Raw genomic sequence first — 17,504 nt, forward strand, 5'->3', positions numbered from 1 at the left:
TTTAACCCTTCGATGCCCGCCCAACGCTTTAAGAAGAATGAGTCTCTTTGCTTCAACTTCCAGCGTCCGCAGGCGCTACTTGAGCCCGATACTGGGTGGGGAGTCGAGGGTGGTGGGTAGGGGGTGAAGCCCCCTCCCAGCCTCTTCGAGTTGTTCCAGTAGGGGGCGCTGTTGCCTCACTTAGGTGCCTGGCCCCTAAACCCCAGGGCTCCCCAGCCGGTCTCGAGTTCGGAGCGGTCACACTGGATCCAACTCAAGCTTCAGTGGAGCCGGAGCTCGGCCGCGCATTCTCTTCCCCGGCTCTGGCTTGCAAGCAGGGGTTCACCCGCCGGTGGTGTCGCCGGGTGTCCGGCGCCAAGGAGTCGAGCGCACCGTGTCAGGTTGGGCAGGGATGGGGAACAAGCGAGGTGCGACCCTGTGCCTCGAACTGCAGGACATGAGAGCCCAGCATCTGTGCCCCGGGCCTAGCGCCCTCTCCTCTCGGTTGAGAGCCCAGTCCGAGGGCTATAGCCCTCCGTCCGCCTCCTCATCCACCCACTGGCGCGGGAGCCAGCAATCTCGGGCCCTCTCAGCGAATTCTGGACCCGCCCACTGGGCTAGATCCAGAGGACGGGGTGGGAGTGGGGGTGGGGTGGTAATGCAGGGCCGGGGCTCAAGGCCCCCCAGGTGGGGTGGAGGGGGGGGGCGGAGCGGGAGGCGGGACCACCTCATTCTTGGGCAAGGGCGGGTCCACAAAGGGTATAAAAGCTGCCCGCGCGAGAGCCCAGGCCGGCTTTAGGGTTGTCTTCGGACGAGTCCTGGTTCCTGAGTCTTACCATCCGGCGAAGGCGGCGGAGACATCTCTTTCGACTAAAGGACTCAGCGTCCAGTGCTCCAGCCGAAGGATCTAAGGGGACCGCCACTAGCACCGCCACCATGCCCAACTTCTCTGGCAACTGGAAGATCATCCGATCGGAGAACTTTGAGGATTTGCTCAAAGTTCTGGGTAAGGAGATTTTTGAGCGCCCGGGAGAGGAGAGGGGGCTCCGCCGAGGCCTTGGAGGTGGGTACGAGAAAGAAAGGGAAGTTGGAATCAGGGCGTGGGAAGCTGGGCGCCTGCGTTCCCAAGAATAGGGGTCAGACGCCTGGGTCCCGGGGCGCTGAGCCCGAACACCTAAATCCTTCTTCCTCTGGCGGGGCGCCCACAGACGCCAACTCCTGCGGCGACTCAGCCTCTGAATCAAGTAGAAACCAGAAGCATGAGGTCGGTATTCCCTGGGGTGAGGCAGTGGGGTTCTCCGCAGTTCGGAAGCTGCACACCTTGCATCCAGGCTGGGAGCCTGGGTCCCTACCCAGCCGAGCCTCCCACCCCCACCCCAGGCATTCCTGCCTCCTTCCCCTTGCCCCCCGCAGGTAACCCAATCCCCGGGCAGATTCCAGATCTCTCTGTGCGGGGCTCCACCCACCAGGTGATCCGTCACCGCAGGGCCCCCAGATCCCCCTTTCAGAACTTTTCCACTCTGCTCCCGCCACCCTCCATCTGTGAGACAAATATTTTCCTACAGCGAGCAGCTCCAGAATCTTAAACTCGCTCTGGATAATTATCACTTTCTTAGATTTCAACAAATGGCTTCGTGTGAAACCCCAGCCATCCCCTCCCTTTGAGAAAATCCGAATTCTCTTCTCCCTGCCTCCCTGGAGAAGGGCTGCAACCCAGCTAGGTCTGTTGGTTAAAGGTGGAGGAAGTTGAATCTACCCAGACTGCCCTTCCCAACTCCTGTGTGCCCTCTGGTGTCTGGGGAGGAGGGGTGGGGAAAGCCTGGGCCGGCTGGGGAGAGGGCTCTGCAAAGAGATGGAGGTTAGTCAAGGACCCAGCCACTGGGAAGCCACCTGGAAACCCTGGAGCCATCAATTTCTGAACTGAACAGAGAGACCCCAGCTGGAATGAGCAGAGGGCACCCTGTGTGGGGCCGGGGGCTGTAGAAATGAGTCAGGAACTAGGAAGGGGCTGGAATGCAGTGAGGAAAGCAGGGATTTCCATCCTTCCTTACCATTAGTTCTGCTTGCAGTCTGACCACAGTATTTCTTGTAATCATGTCAGCCTTTCTTGCCCTACCCTTGTTGAAATGAAAGATCCAGGACTTCCCTGGTGGTCCAATGGGGACCCCGCACTCCCAGTGCAGGGGGCCTGGGTTTGATCCCTGATTGGAGAATTGGATCCCGCATGCCTGCCTCATGCAGCAGCCAAGATCCCGCGTGCCACCGAGATCCTGCCAAAGGATAACAAGTTTCCCTTCAGAAAGCCTAGATGCCATTCCATCCCCCAACTTCTCTGGATTCTGGCCCCTCTCCCCAGTGGAGGAGGCAGTGGCCTGGCACACCCCCAGGCCCCAGCTGGAGGATAAGATCCCAAACCCAACCCTGTTGTCTGTCTGTCTTCAGTCTGTTTGTCCTCCCTGCGGGGTCTCTCAGAGCCACGTGCCCTCCTCAGGGCTTGCTGTTGGGCAGATTGAAAACAGACCCGTTAGACAAACACAGTCCTGAATCAGCCAACGTTGGCTGAGCCTGGCCCCAGCACCACAGGTACCAGAAGCGGGCTGGAGGGGTGTCTCCTCTGGACCTAGCCTTGCTTCCGCAGGAATCTCAGTCCCTTCTCACCCCTCTTTGTCCTATGCAAGAGTCTCTCTCCTGGGGAGGGATGCTCAGGTATTTGGGGGATACCCGTCCCATCCAGTATGATGGTTACGACACATAGCTAGCAGCTCCTGTTCCTATAACGGGAAAGATGGATAACAGGATGGACTTCCCGGGTAGCACCAGAGAGTGAAGTAGTCTTTTTGTCCAAGGAGGTGGAGTGGGATATGTCTCTTTTACCAAGTCAATTAGTCCTGGGAACCTCAGTCATTTCTCCCTGGACCCAAGAGATTGGCAGCCAAGAAGTGCGCTCCTGGGGCTCCTGAGGGACAGGGCTTCCTCCCATTCCCTTCTGTCTGGAATAGAGTGGGTCTGCTCTGGTGCCGAGGGGAAAGGGGATTTGTTTCTTCTCTAGGGACCCAGGTCTGGAGGAGGGCCAGGGGGTCTGGACCGCATTGGGAGGTAGGGAATCCCACTTGCCTGGCCCAGCCCAGCTTGGCCCCTCATCCCACCCATTGCTTCCCTGAAGCGTTCTGCTCCAGTTCAGGGCAGGAGGCCAGGCCAGGTGAAGGGTGTAGAGCTTGGACCTGGGCCCTGACTAGAGGTGCCTCCCTGCCTGCTTGACTTCCTGCCAGAGGGCTGCTCTCTCTGGCTCCTCCACTCCTTTGAAATAACTAGGGAATAGAGAGAAGGGGTCCAATCTGGGAAAGGATAGGGGGACAGGCACAGCGACTCTGAATCCACAGAGGCTGAATGAGAAGACCTGACCCCTGAAGTTGGGTGGGTGTTCCTGGAGTCGGGCCCACATCAGGGGAGGGGAGGGGAGTGTCCCTTTCTGTTCCAGGAGGGCAGGTGGGCAGGAGTCCGATGCAGGGAACTTTGTCTGAGCCCCAACTCTGGCTTTTTCTTTGCCTTCCTTTTATCAGTGAAAATAACAACAACAATAAGAGTAGCTATTGTTTCCTGAAAACATATAGATGTGCCTGGCACTGCGTGTGCTAGGGCCTAAACACACATCATCCCATGTGATAGGCTCTTGAAGAAGTTACTGTCTCCATTTTACAGTTGTGGAATCTAAGGCTCAGAGAGGTTAAGCCATTTGCCCAGGGTCACCCAGCCTGCAAGGGAGGGTGAGCCAGGTGGAAATCATGGCCTAATGGATCTTATTTCACAGCCGGTGGTGTCCCCAGGCTTCTGACCATTCTGTAGGGGGAAACAGCTGTCCCACCTCTTCCCCTGCTGAGAATCCCTGCTTCTTCTCATCCTGGGGAGGGACAGAGGCTCAGCAAATAAAGGTCACAAGACAGGGGAGGGGAGTGGGCAGAGAGGGAAGTGGCCCCTACTCCAGGACGTGAGTAGTGAGGCCTGGCGGGGGAAGGCCTGCCCTGCACGTGGGCGGGGGTGCAGACGCAGTGGCTCTGATGAGCCCACCCCAGCAGATGGTCTCCAGCAGGATGGACAAAGGACCAAAAGTGAGGTGAATTGAGCCAAGGTGAGCTGTCGCAGGATGAGAGGAATAGGGGGAAGCTGCCCCCAAGAACCGAGTGAAGAGCTGAGACTTGGGGATCCCGATCCAGGGCTGCTGACTCATCCAGGTGGGGCCGTAGCTAGAAGCAGAACTCCCAAGGGCGGGGCACTGCCTCTCTGTCCCTCCTCCCTGAACCCACCAGCCATCGGGGCTGTACCACCTGCCCTCCCTTCAAGGTGCTTTCTTGGACACCCAGGCAGCTTGCCCCTCTTCCCAGCCGCTCACAGTTCAGCCTGCTCCTGCTGTCCCTGGGGAGAGTGTGAGCCAGGCGCCTGGAGCACCCATAAGAGTCGAGCCTCTCCTCTCCCTCCAGGGGTGAACGTGATGCTGAGGAAGATCGCCGTGGCTGCAGCATCCAAGCCAGCAGTGGAGATCAAACAGGAGGGAGACACTTTCTACATCAAAACCTCTACCACCGTGCGTACCACAGAGATCAACTTCAATATTGGAGAAGAGTTTGAGGAGCAGACTGTGGACGGGAGACCCTGTAAGGTGCGTGCCGGGACGGGGTCCCTCAGGGTCATGGCATCTGTTGCCCTGCCTCTCAACATGACATTTTCCAGTCTTTTCCTAGAGTCTTTCCTCCAGTTCCAATGGAGAAAGTCCCTAGATAGTGGTGGTGGGAAGAAAGGGGGTGCATCGCCTATACCTCTCACAGCATTGTCCCTGCTGTGGGCCCACCTCACCTGACCACCCTCTCATGCAGAGCCTGGTAAAATGGGAGAGTGAGAACAAAATGGTCTGCGAGCAGAGGCTTTTGAAGGGAGAGGGTCCCAAGACCTCCTGGACCAGAGAACTGACCAATGACGGAGAGCTGATCCTGGTAAGGCCTGCCTCCTCTCAGCTCAGAGCAAGCCCAGTGCTACCTTCAGAGATTTTCCGGGACATTCCAGGGTGCAGGAGATTTAAGAACAACTGTGGCTGGTCTCCCCGTCTCCTATGAGGCTGCTGGGGCAGGACTAGGCTGTCCCTGTCCCATACAGTGTCCTTGTGCAAACGTAAAAGGGTGTCCCTTCCATTTGGAACAAAGGACATGCGCTGAGAGGTCCCAACAGTTCTCCGCGGGGATCTTCCAGGCTTGGGGAGACAGACTTAGGATGGACCCCTGGGGCTGTATTGTCCTCCATCCCATGATGCCCAGGCATTTTGTGACCAGCTCTTACCTGTGAGTCCTGAGCCAAGAAGTAGGTTTGGACCTGGAGGGCAAGCAGAGTACCTCCGCTCAACCTTCCTGCAACCAAGCACAGGACCCAGGCTAACAATGCCTTCTCCCCTTTCAGACCATGACGGCGGACGACATCGTGTGCACCAGGGTCTACGTCCGAGAGTGAGTGGCTGTGGCCCAAGAGCCGCCAGAGCCTGCCACCAGCCCATGCTCCCTGCTTCACTGCCCCATGGGCTGCCCCTCCCCCATTCCTTCCTTCTAGGCTAGCTCTCCCCTCACCCCAGTCACTTCTGGGGGTGCTAGGATGCCTCCTGCAGGGGCTCTGCTTTTTTTGCCCCCTCTTCTCCTCCCATACACCAACAAAGTGGGATGGATGGCAGGACCCCAGATCACCCGTTCCAGAATCACTCCCCCCATCCCAAGTCAGCAGTCCCAGCCCCAAGCCAGCCCAGAGCACCGTCTCTCTCTTTTTCTGCAAGGGGACCTGAGGGCCCGACTGGGAAGACCGGCCCTCTGTCTTCCACTCTTTGTCCCTGTAGCCCATACAGTGTAGAATATTTATTGGTTAATTTTATTAAAATGTTTTAGAAAATAAAACCTGTCTCTGGCTCATTGGGAAGGGGTTGGGTAAGTCACCTGAGTTCAACTTTGCCTCTAAATTGCAGCGTGAGAGAGTCGATGTTTCAGCAGCACCGGTGCGACTTACACACCTGGGAGGGAACCACCTTCCCTTCACCTTTCTCATCACCACCCCCTCATTTGCTGCTGAGTCCATGAGCATCACCTTCACTTCCCCTCCTCCAGCCTCCTTTGTCTCCTGCTCTGGCTTCCAAGGCCACCAGGGCCCCCCTGACTCTGAGCTGGCTCGCTGGGGAACTGATTCCCACCTTCTCCCATGATGGTGACACAGCTTCCTCCTCCTCCAATTGTTCCTTCTCTCTCCTCCAACCCCAATCTGTGGGCGACCCTGGGCCTGGCCTTGGCTTCCCACCTGGTTCCAGACGAGCTCGTCACCGCCCACGGGCTGGCCTTGCTCTTACCCAGGTATCCTCTGTGTCTGAGACAAACCCATCTCTGCCTTGAGATCCCTCACTCTGCCCCATCTGCCCTGTCTCCTGGGTCTTCCAGGCCCCTTGGGTCCTCCTCCCACTCACCTCACTGAGCCTCCACACTCAGGTCTGTCCCGTGTCTTCCCAAATTCCATCATCATCTCTCAAATGCCTGCCCTCCTTCCCCAGGCCACTGCCCTAGACCATGCTTTCTCACTGCTCACCTCCTAACTGGTTTGCCTGTTTGCTCTTTACATTATCATGCTGTGATAGGGCGAAATGAGCACAAGTGTTAGAATAAGAGAGGCTCAAATCCTGGTTCTGCCACTTGCTAGTTGTGTGACCTCAGACAAGTTACTTAGTGTCTCTGAGCTTCAGTTGTCTGGATTTTTTGTTTTTGTTTTGTTTTTGAGGTACACGGGCCTCTCACTGTTGTGGCCTCTCCCGTTGCGGAGCACAGGCTCCGGACGCGCAGGCTCAGCAGCCATGGCTCACGGGCCCAGCCGCTCTGCGGCATGTGGGATCTTCCCGGACCAGGGCACGAACCCGTGTCCCCTGCATCGGCAGGCAGACTCTCAACCACTGAGCCACAAGGGAAGCCCCTTGTTTTTGTTTTTAATTGAAGTATAGTTGGTTTACAATATTGTGTTAGTTTCAGGTGTACAGCAAAGTGATTCGGATATATATATATATATTTTTTCAATTCTTTTCCATTTTAGGCTATTACAAAATACTGAATACAGTTCCCTGTGCTATACAGTAAATCCTCGTTGTTCATCTATTTTATATATGTTAGTGTGTATCTGTTATTCCCATACTCCTAATTTATCCCTCCCCCGTCCCCTTTCCCCTTTGGTAACCATAAATTTGTTTTCTATGTCTGTGAGTCTGTTTCTGTTCTGTAAACAAGTTCATTTGTATTATTATTTTTTTGGCCACACTGCCCGGCTTTCGGGATCTTAGTTCCCTGACCAGGGAGTGAACCCTGGCCCCCTGCAGTGGAAGTGTGGAGTCCTAACCACTGAACCACCAGGGAATTCCCTGTATTATTTTTTAGATTCCACATATAAGTGATATATAATATTTGTCTTTCTCTGACTTACTTCACTTAGTATAATAATCACTACGTCCATCCATGTTGCTGCAAATGACAATATTTTATTCTTTTTTATGGCTGAGTAATATTCCACAGCGCGCGCGTGTGTGTGTGTGTGTGTGTGTGTGTGTGTGTGTGTGTGTGTGTGTGTGTATGTATATATATATATATATATATATACATGCCATATCTTCTTAGGCCAATTGTCCATTGATGGGCACTTGGATTATTTTCCATGTCTTGGCTATTGTAAATAGTGCTGCTCTGAACATGGTGGGGAAGTACATGTATAGTTTTGAACTAAACACAAAATAATGTAATTCAATAGCTTATGTCCTGGGAAGTTTCAGCTGGGTCTAGCTTCAGGTGTGGCTAAGTCCAGGGACCCAAACAAGTACATCAGCCTCTCCCTTTGCATCCATCCTGCTCACCTCTGTTTCTTTGTGCATTGGTCACCTTCAATCCTATCACACAGAAATGTTCTCTAAGTCATAGGAAATTGGCTTCATATGACCCAAGCTTACATGGTTACCCCTTGAGATCCAAAAACAAGTGGGACTCTCTCCCGGGGTCTATATCTTCAACATCCCAGAAGGACTCAGTCTGGTTCTGCTTATATCACATGACCATCCCTTGGACCCTTGGTCTAGTTGCTGTTGGCAAAGCAAGGGGCCCACTGATTGGCCAGGCCTGGACCTCATGCCACACCCATGGCCAAGGAACAGGTCTGGTTCGGTGATTAACAATCGCATCAGAATCCCATGGGATGGGAAGCAGCACTTTTCCAATGAAGAGGGCTGTTATGAGTCTCAGGTTTCTAATCTAGAAAACAGCAATTATATATAACATCTACCTCACAAGGGTGTTGTAATAGTTAAATAAAATAAATCTCATTACGTACATAGCACTTAGCAATAGTAAGCTCTTAGCATCTCTGATCTAACCTCCACAGTGCTGCCAGAGGATCCTTCAAAACATACATTTTATTATGTCAGAGCCCTGTTTAAAAAGCCATAAAACAAGACACAAAATCCCTTTAGCTGCACCCTCTTTTTTGTCCAAAATAAAGTCCAAACGGGTATTAGAGGCCCTTCAAGACATGGCCCCTGCCCTTTCCGGTGTGTGTTCCTCCAGGCAGGCCTCAGCTCCAACCTCCCCTGCATGGTATGCTGCCCTCTCACCCACTGGCATTCAGCTGCTTCTCCAAAGCTTAGCTCCTCACACGGCCTGAAGCAGCCTCTCCCTCCATCGGCACAGTGCACAGTTGGTGGTCACGCTTCAGAGCCTCTGTGTCGGCTGGGGAGCCTCCTCTCCCTGCAAGATCAGGATGCCCTGGGGCCAGAGCCTTCTGTTCCTGCCCCAAGAGAGGCCACATTCAGCAGCTGAGGGCAGAGGGTCAGGGCCAGGGAGCAGGCAGACAGTGTGCAGAGTCCTTGGGTAAGCAAGTCCCGTCTCTGAGTGTGGGGTGGGGGAGGTGAGGGACCCTTTCATTTATTCATCCAACTATTGTTTCCTGAGAGCCTCCTAGGAGCTGGGCACCCTGCTAGGTACTGGAAACACAGAAATGAATAAAATGGACAAGATCTCTGCCCTCATGGGGGCTGTGGGGGGGAGGGGAACAGACCTTTAGTAGGGAAAGATGGTTAAAAAGTAAATGCATCAATAAATATGCAAGGGACTTCCTTGGTGGCCCAGTGGTAAAGCACCCACCTTACAATGCAGGGGATGCGTGTTGGATCCCTGGTCAGGAAACTAAGATCCCACATGTCGCAGGGCAACTAAGCCCATGAATCACAGCTACTGAGCTCACGCGCCTCAACTAGAAAGCCCGTGTGCCGCAAACTACAGAGCCCACGAGCTCTGGAGCCTGGGTGCCACAACTAGAGAGAAGCCCATGCACCACCATGAAGACCCCGCACGCCTCAACGGAGACCCCGCGTGCCGCAACTAAGACCGGATGCAGCAAAAAAAAAAAAAAATATATATATATATATATATGCAATTACCTGTGTGGTAGGTGCTATGAAGGAGAAGCAGAGTAGAGGGAGAGAGTGCCACAGAGAAGACCTCATTCAGATTGGGGGTGGGCAGAGCATCAGAAGAGCAGGTGTTTTGGAGGACAAAGCACTTAAGGGGGCCCTGGAGGACTCAGTGGGGTAGAGCAGAGGGGAAGGTGCTCTAGGCAGAGAGAACCATGGGGTAGAGTCTCTAAGGACAGTTTGGGGCTGTTCAAGGTCCCATAACTGGAGTGCCTGGGAGCTGGGGGCCATCAGTGGCTGGATCGTGCAGAGCCTGAAGGACCTGAGGGCCACAGTAAGTATTTCTTTTCTTTTTCTTTCTTTCTTTTCTTCTGACTGCGCCTTGCGCAGCTTGTGGGATCTCAGTTCCTGACCAGGGATCAAACCCGGGCCCTCAGCCGGGAGAGCACGGACTCCTTACCACTGGATCACCAGGGAATTGCCACTATTTCTTATTTTATTCTAAGAGCAATGAGAAGCCATTGAAGGATTTTTAAAAAGGGGGTGGCATTTCACTTGTGTTCTAAGGATTTTCTTCTGGCAGCCAGGTGGAGATGGAACAGAGAAAAGGGGAAGTGAAGGAAAGCCATCAGAAGACTGGTGAGGTGCTCGGGCAGAAGGTGGAGAAAAATTTGGGGGAGGGTGCAGACTGTGATGCATTAGAAGGGAGGCGTCAAGAATGGCTGTCTGGGGGCTTCCCCGGTGGCACAGTGGTTAAGAATCCGCCTGCCAATGCAAGGGACACGGGTTCGAGCCCTGGTCTGGGGAGATCCCACATGCCGCGGAGCAGCTAAGCTCGTGAGCCACACCTACTGAGCCTGCCCTCTAAAGCCCACGAGCCACAACTACGGAGCCCACGAGCCACATCTACTGAAGCCTGCGCGCTCTAGAGCCCGTGATCCGCAACAAGAGAAGCCACCGCCATGAGAAGCCCGCGCACCGCAACCAAAAGCAGCCCCCACTCGCTGCAACTAGAGAAAGCCTGTGCGCAGCAACGAAGACCCAATGCAGCCAAAAATAAATAAATAAAAATAAATTTATGAAGAAAAAAAGAATGGCTGTCTGGCTTTGGTCGCTGCTGGTGCTGTTTTCAGAAATGGAAGAATGAATCAGGCTGAGCTTTCTGGATGCGTTTTGTGTTTGGTTTAACCCAGAAGAGTCTTAATTTGTCAGCCTGAGCCCTTTCTTTATCTTCGGCATCACCTCCTCCCCTCTCACCCCATCCTTGACTCCAGCTCTGTCTGGCCTGCATCCAGGCTGCTGGCTCCCCAACCTACCCTTCCCCCGTCAACTTGACTCCCCACTCCCACCCTGGAGAGGCCTTTTTTCAAGCCTTTCCCAGGCCCTTGCGGCCAGAGCTCTGTCTGTCTGTTCGGGGCATCTGCTCTTGTTTCTCTGCCTAGCTTGTCTCTTTCTGAATAAAGTTGTTGAGAATGGCAGACAGAAGAGACATTTCTTTTTCCCAGGAGATCTCGGAGGGCAGGGACTGGGTCTCCCCCAGCAGACTGGGGGTTCTCTGAAGGCAGTAGCTGTGTGTCCACCCTGAGACCGAGGCTCCCCTTGGGCAGGCACCTCCTCCTGGCTCTGCTTCTCCAGTACTTCCCTGCCTGCCAGCCTGAGATGACGAGGAAGTTACAGTCCTGGACCCAGGAGATTGGACCAAGGAGCGGCCACCTCACCCATTTGGCCCAGCCCAGCCCAGCCTGTGAGAAAATCTCTCCAGCTTCCCCTCCCAACCCAAGGCCTCTTGGGTTCCTCTTCTGTTACCTGCCCTCATTACTCAGCAGTGCATTGGAGGGAAAATGCATAGGACCTCCCACCCCCTGCATGCATCCTGAAAATTCTGTGAGATATCTGTGGGCAGAGTCTTTTCTAGAGTCCAAGCTTCTCAGAGGAGAGGGAGAAGGTGAAACCTCTGGGGCAACAGAGGGGCCTGGGTCACTGAGCCCCAACAAGGGCCAGAGCAAGAAGAGCCAGAGAGGAAGGGAGGGCAAAGCCAAGGGAGGGGGTATGTGTGATTCTCTCCTGAGGTCAGGGCTGGCACGCATGGCAGGGGCACTTACAGGCACTGGGACAGTCTACAGCGACATCTTAGGGAAACTGAAGTATACACACACACACACACCAAGAAACAGGAGCATGGAGCTGAGAGAAAGGTCTAGAAATGTCAAAACCAAGAGAGTCAGGGCACAGCTGAGACCAGAGAGGAGAAAGCCCTGGGGAAGCCAAGGCCCAGGGTACCTCTGAGGCCTCCAGAACCTGAGCAGCTCCGTGCCAGTGTGTGACAGGAGGAACCACGTTACAGGAATCCACATGGGAGGGATTGGCCGAGGTGGAGCCAGATACAGGAAGCCCTGAGAGAGGGGAGAGAGAGACAGAGAGAGAGAGAGAGACAGAGACAGAGACAGAGACAGAGACAGAGAGAGAGACAGAGAGAGACAGAGGGAGACAGAGGGAGAGACAGAGAGATCTAGGCTGGAGAAGGCTGAGATACTCAGGAGGAGGGGAAGAGGGGTAAAGAAAGGGCCCCAGGGGTGGGGCTCAGAGGAGAGGGGGCATGCTGGTCAGGCCCTCTGACCCCAGGTCCCAACAAAGGGCTACTTAAGGACCGCCACAGGCACAAGATGGATGGGACTGGGGCCGCCAGGCCCTTTGTAGCGGAGGATGAAAGGGAGCAGGCTCTGAGGAGAGTCCCCCAGAGTCCCCCACCTCTTGCTGGCTCCTCTGCCTCTCTCCTCAGTGACTTTAGGACTCTTCAGGTGTCAGTGGAAAGGGAGAGACTGGGGTGGGGAGGTGGGGAGGAGTCCACCCAGGGATTTCTCCCGCCTGGGCCAGTCGTACCTGAGAAAGACGAGGGACAGGATAGCAGGACAGGGACAGCTGGGGGACCTGGGAGGGTCCTTCAGTCCGTCTAGAAAGTGAATCCGTCATATGCAAATAGGATGCAAAAGCGATGCCTACGGAGGTCCCCCGGCGGTTGAGACTGCGGCTCTAGTGAGGGTCGGGGGTCCCCAGGTCAGGTCCTCCCACCTCTCCTTCAAGCCTGCCACTGCCCTCCTGACCTCTTGGCTTCTTCCTTCCCCTGTCCCCCTTGGTGCTGCCAGTCGAGAAACCAGTTCTGTCCCTGCCCTGGATAAGGATCTCTGGGCTGGGCTCTTCCCAGGCAGCGGCAGAAACCTGGCTGGCTGACAGCACCCTCACTCCCAGCCGGGGCTGCCAAGAGCTCCCCACTCCAGGCCCACCCGAGGGTGGCCTGGCCCCTTCCTCACCATCCCTCCTACAGTCCAGTCGCACCTTCCTTCCCAGCCCTATTCCCACTCAAAGAGAAGTTCTCCTCAGAGTGGCCTTGTAGGGGGCAGTGTCCCTCCCTCACTTTCTTCCTTGGGTGTCCCAGGAACCCCAGTCCCTCTCCTCCCATCTCTGTTCCCCTTTCCCTTTGGGCTGGTGGGCTGGTGGGGTTTGCCTGAATTGCCCCTTCCTCCCCCGCTCCCCGCCCGCTCCCCACAGGGCTGTGACAATTGCTCCCAGACAGCAGGGTCAGCCCCTTGCCCAGTCACTGGCACCAAAGGGGGTGAGATGAGACAGGGTTGACCCCACTTAACCCCAGCCCCTGGTCTCCTCTTGAACCATCATTCTTTTCCCATGACATTCTCGTCCTTTTCTCATCCCTTGGAGCTGCATGCCCGACTCCTCCAACTGGAAGGGACTTTAAAAGGTCGTCTCCTCCGTTCTCCTGCCTCCTCATCAAATGCCTGCCTGACCTCTGCCCCCGGCCAGCGCCCCAGAAACCTCATTCCTATCCCAGCCCTCCACAGGTTTGGCCAGCCTCTCCCAGCTTCCCCCAGGGGATCCAGCCACTTGCAGGGGAGTAGGAGATGAGAAAAGCAGAGAGGAAGGCAATTCTGGCAGCCATCAGAGGAGATCTGGGGGTGTCTGGAGGTAACTGGACTCAGGTCTCAGCTCCCACCCCCGCTCATTGAGGTGAGCAGGTGTGTCAGGTCAGGTTGGGATTCAAGCTGGTGACTCAAGCTGGAGCAGCCTGACAGCTGCACGGTCCTCGGCAACGTGCCCTCCCTTCCGGCTGCCCCAAGGTGGAATCTTAGAAGCTGGGAATTGTAGAACCAGAGAACAGAGTCCCAGAAGGAAGGGCCTTTGGGGATCATGCCTCTCCTTTGTTCAAGAAGCAACTGAGGACCAGAAAGTGGTGTGGCCTGCTTGGGGGATCACTCAGGCAGCAGGGAAATCATTGGTCACATTAAGAGGGGTCTGCTTGGTCCCAACAGGTGTCAGCAGGACCCCTCCACATCCTCTTTCTCCCCAGCCGGGGAAGTGGGTGCCCCAGGGTGGAGAAGTGTTAGTCTTCCCCATAGGCTCTCTTCCATCTCTCACCCTGGAAGGGGGACAAGCCTCTGCTCCTTGCTGGGCCTCTCCTCTCCTTCTGGACTGAAGATTATGAGGCCGGGATAGCTGTGGGAGCCCTTCAGGCTCAGGTGGGGGATTATGGGCTAAAGTTTCAGCAGGAGCCTAAGGGCAGGGGATCCTGGGCTCAGCCCAGAGCTGCCTGGGGAGGGAGAGCCACCCTCACTTGGCCCAGCTTTGGGGCGGGACACTGGAGCTTCCTCAGAGGCCTGATGGTCCAGCCCCCAATTCATTTCAGCCCACCCAGGGTGTACCTAAGCGTAAGGAGACCCAAGGACCAGCCCATCCTCCTCTTGGTTCGACCACAGCACAGGTGTCATTACTGTTTTCAGGGATGCCTACAAAGGCAGGGCCCAGGCCTGGCCTTGGCCAGATGGGCAGCATTTATTCCCTTGACAAACATTTACGGAGCATCAGCTAGTCGCCAGACCCTGTGCTGAGCAGGACCAATGCAGTCCCTGACTTTCATCCGTCCTCTCATCCATTGAGGAAATACTCCTCGACCTCCTAGTATGTGCCAAGCACATCATTCCGGCTCCTCGCCCTCAGTTCCAGAGCTGAGCTGGGATGGGACATCCCACAGCAAACTCTGTGGGACAAGGTGTCAGAAGGGCCCTCTCGTGCCATCCTCAGCCTCTGCCGTCAGGCTGCCCAGGTCTCAGCTCCAGCCCCTTTCCTCACAGCTGGGTATAGAGGCTAATCTTTCAGCGAAACTTTCCTGTAATTGTCCTTCTGTCATCACAGTCCCTGACTCAGAAATCAGCCAAGGAACTGCAGAAACAGAGGCAGAAAGGTGAGGTCATCCTTCCAGCAGCCTGTCTCAGGTCAAGAACGTGGGCCAAAACCCAGCTGAGTCCCAGGACTTAACAGAGAAGGAGAGATTGCACCCTCCCACAATCCTCTCTGGCTCACTCCTTCCCTTGCCCCCATTCCTCCAGGGAAGTCCTTCCTAAAGGCTAACTGAAGTTCCTCCTGCTGTAGCTTCAGCTCCTCAAGGGGCTGGAACTCAGAGGACAGGCTCCTTTCCTCAAGTAGCTTTAGAGACTCAGAAGAGGAGTAGTGTGGGCGCACCCACGTGGGGACACTGTTTCCACCTCTCCCAGCTCTCTTTTCTTTTTCTCTTCTCCACCCCTCATCCTTTCCCCTTCCCTCCTCTCTCCTCAGTCCCTGACTCCAGCTCCTGGCTCAGTGCCAGCATTGTTCCTGCCTGGCTCCCCGTTCCCCTCTTCCTTCCCTCCCTGCCCCCTCCAGCCAGCCCTAGGGGCACCAGCCTGCCCAGTCCCAGCCCTCAGTAGCCCCAGGCTGGGGGGGGGGGCGGGGTGGGAGGAGACCTTTCTGATTCCATCCTCTGTTTCCTCTTTGCTCTGCCCTTCTAGTCCCCACTGATGGCCTCCACCCTGCCATAGAAACCTGGGAGCTTGGGTTACGCAGGGGCCCTGGTTATTTTTAATGCCACCAGCTCAGAAGATAAATATACCTCCCCCTCCCCCCAGCTGCCCTGCATAGACCAACACCTCCTCCAGATACCCTCATTCTCCCACCTTTTATCCAATCTCCTCAGTCTTGCTAAATGCCTTCCCATCACATTCCTCCTTAGTGGGTCCCCCCACCTTGGACTCTCAGCAGGAAGACAGCCTGACCCCCAAACCCCCATAGATGAGGTGGGAGGTGTCCCGGTGTCCTGCCTCCACTCGGTGGCTGCTTGAGACAAGGGCTCCACGGGAGCTTCCCCCTCGGCTGGCATGGCTGGGGCAAGACTCAGAGAGCCCTGGGGAGGAGGCGCTGGACAGGAGTCACTCCTTGGCCCCAGCCTCAGCCCTGGGGTCCCTCTCCTATTTGGCCAGGGGAGGGGCCAGTGGTCAAGAGCCCACGGCCTCTTCCTCTCCCTTATCCCACTCCATTTCTGTTTGATCCCACAAGACAGGCAAGTTCTTCCTGGAATTAACTTCCAGGCCTCTTGTTTTGGCTCAAAGAACCAAACTCTGGCAGGGAGTTCCCTGGTGGCCTAGTGGTTAGTATTCTGGGCTTTCACTGCCATGGCCTGGGTTCGATTCCTCGTCAAGGAACTGAGATCCCGCGAACCACGGTGCAGCCAGAAAAAAGACAACCCTCTGGCAATATTTCAGGGCAGGAACTGCAGCTCTCCAGGGAAGACAGGAGCGGGGTCCTGGGGTCCAGATGGACTGTTGTTCATTCCTAGAGTGTTGGAATCCCCAGGGTTGAAGAAACCACCAAGGTCCTCTAGGACAGATCACAAAATGGATCACCCTAGAGTGGTTAGCTGTCTTGTGTCCCAGTAATGGGGCTCACACTCCCTCTGGTGGCAACCTGCTCCAGGACAGAAACAAGTCCTGTGCCCATCTCCTTTGTCTGGGCTGGCATCTGGGCCCGTAGCATCTACTCATCAGGACGGGTTCTGATCTCTGGACCCACTAAGAGGAGTCTGGGCCCTTTTACCCAAGAGCCCCTCAGGCACTTCAAATGACCCCACCGTATGTATTTATTTTCAAATATTTCACATACTCTATCAATAAAGAACTACATTACGCACAGTGGTGTACCTCTCCATCCCCCTTGCATCTCCTCCCTCCTCCCCAGAGGGAACTATTATCCTGTCCTTTATTTTTACCATTATTTGCCTTTCAAAAACGTTTTTACTACACACGTACATGTCTCCAGATAACACATTGTTTTGCAGGGTTTTGAACTTTGATAGAAAAGGCATCTGCCATGTGGATTTTACTGCAGCTTTTCCTTCTCAACATGATATTCGTGAGGCTTATCCATGCTGATGCGTTTCCACAATTGTACTGAATGGACACACTTCACAATTGTGAAAAATTAAAAAATCTGACAGTACCAAGACACTGTGGAGCAATGGGAACTCTTTGCACACTGTTAGTGGAGAGTAACCTGGTATGCCCGCTTTAAAAAACGATGTAGCAGGAAGTCGCTGGTGATTCAGTAGTTAAGACTCCAGGCTTTCACTGCCAAGGGCGTAGGTTCGATCCCTGGTTGGGGAATTAAGATCCCGCAAACTGCGTGGCCAAAAAAAAAAAAAAAAGATGTGGCATTGTGGCATTGTCCAGTGGAGTTGAAGATGTGCCTTCCCTCCAACAAGCAAATTCCCTTCCAGATGGCTCCGAAGAGAATGGGACACACACGGACCCCAGAAGACCTGGCCAAGAATGTTTGCAGCAGCATGGGTAGTAACAACCTAACACACCCCACCTTATTCACTCATTTATTCATTTCACAAACATACACTGAACACCTGTTGAGGACCAGGCGCTTGGACAGACTGAGAGGCGAGTTCTCTGTGCTCAGATTGGGTGGGTATTATTTCCCCCATTTTATAGATGAGGAAGCTGAGACTCAGAGAGGTTAAGTGTCTCTCCAGGACTCAGGTCTGCCGCCAGAGCCTATGCTCTTAACATCCTCACCACACTTCGTCCAGGTGCCTGGTCCTTCAGTGGGCACGTTACGGTGTGTCTGTGCCCTCCTTCAGCAGGGTGCTCGGAGCCAAACTCAGTCCAGTGTGGGGTTGGACAGTCAGTCAGCGAACACCTGATGGGAGCTCAGTGTAGGCAGGGCATCAAGGTACCACCAAACACAG

The 17,504-nt window shown here is 54.9% G+C and overlaps 1 protein-coding gene across 2 annotated transcripts; it reads left to right on the forward strand.

The window, feature by feature from the left end:
• Nucleotides 1-915: 915 nt before the first annotated feature.
• CRABP2 (cellular retinoic acid binding protein 2) lies at nucleotides 916-5,472 on the forward strand (the record flags this gene model as incomplete). Of its 2 annotated transcripts, XM_082865618.1 has the most annotated exons (4): nucleotides 916-985; nucleotides 4,455-4,633; nucleotides 4,848-4,964; nucleotides 5,422-5,472. In XM_082865618.1, 4 exons carry the CDS (start codon nucleotides 916-918, stop codon nucleotides 5,470-5,472), a joined length of 417 nt encoding a protein of 138 aa, XP_082721744.1. The 2 variants fall into 2 exon arrangements, with proteins under 2 accessions (XP_082721744.1, XP_082721745.1); XM_082865619.1 differs by lacking the exon at nucleotides 4,848-4,964.
• Nucleotides 5,473-17,504: the final 12,032 nt, after the last annotated feature.

The sequence above is a fragment of the Leucopleurus acutus genome (genome assembly GCF_964270905.1).
Source record: "Leucopleurus acutus genome assembly, chromosome: 2".
Classification (NCBI taxonomy): domain Eukaryota; kingdom Metazoa; phylum Chordata; class Mammalia; order Artiodactyla; family Delphinidae; genus Leucopleurus; species Leucopleurus acutus.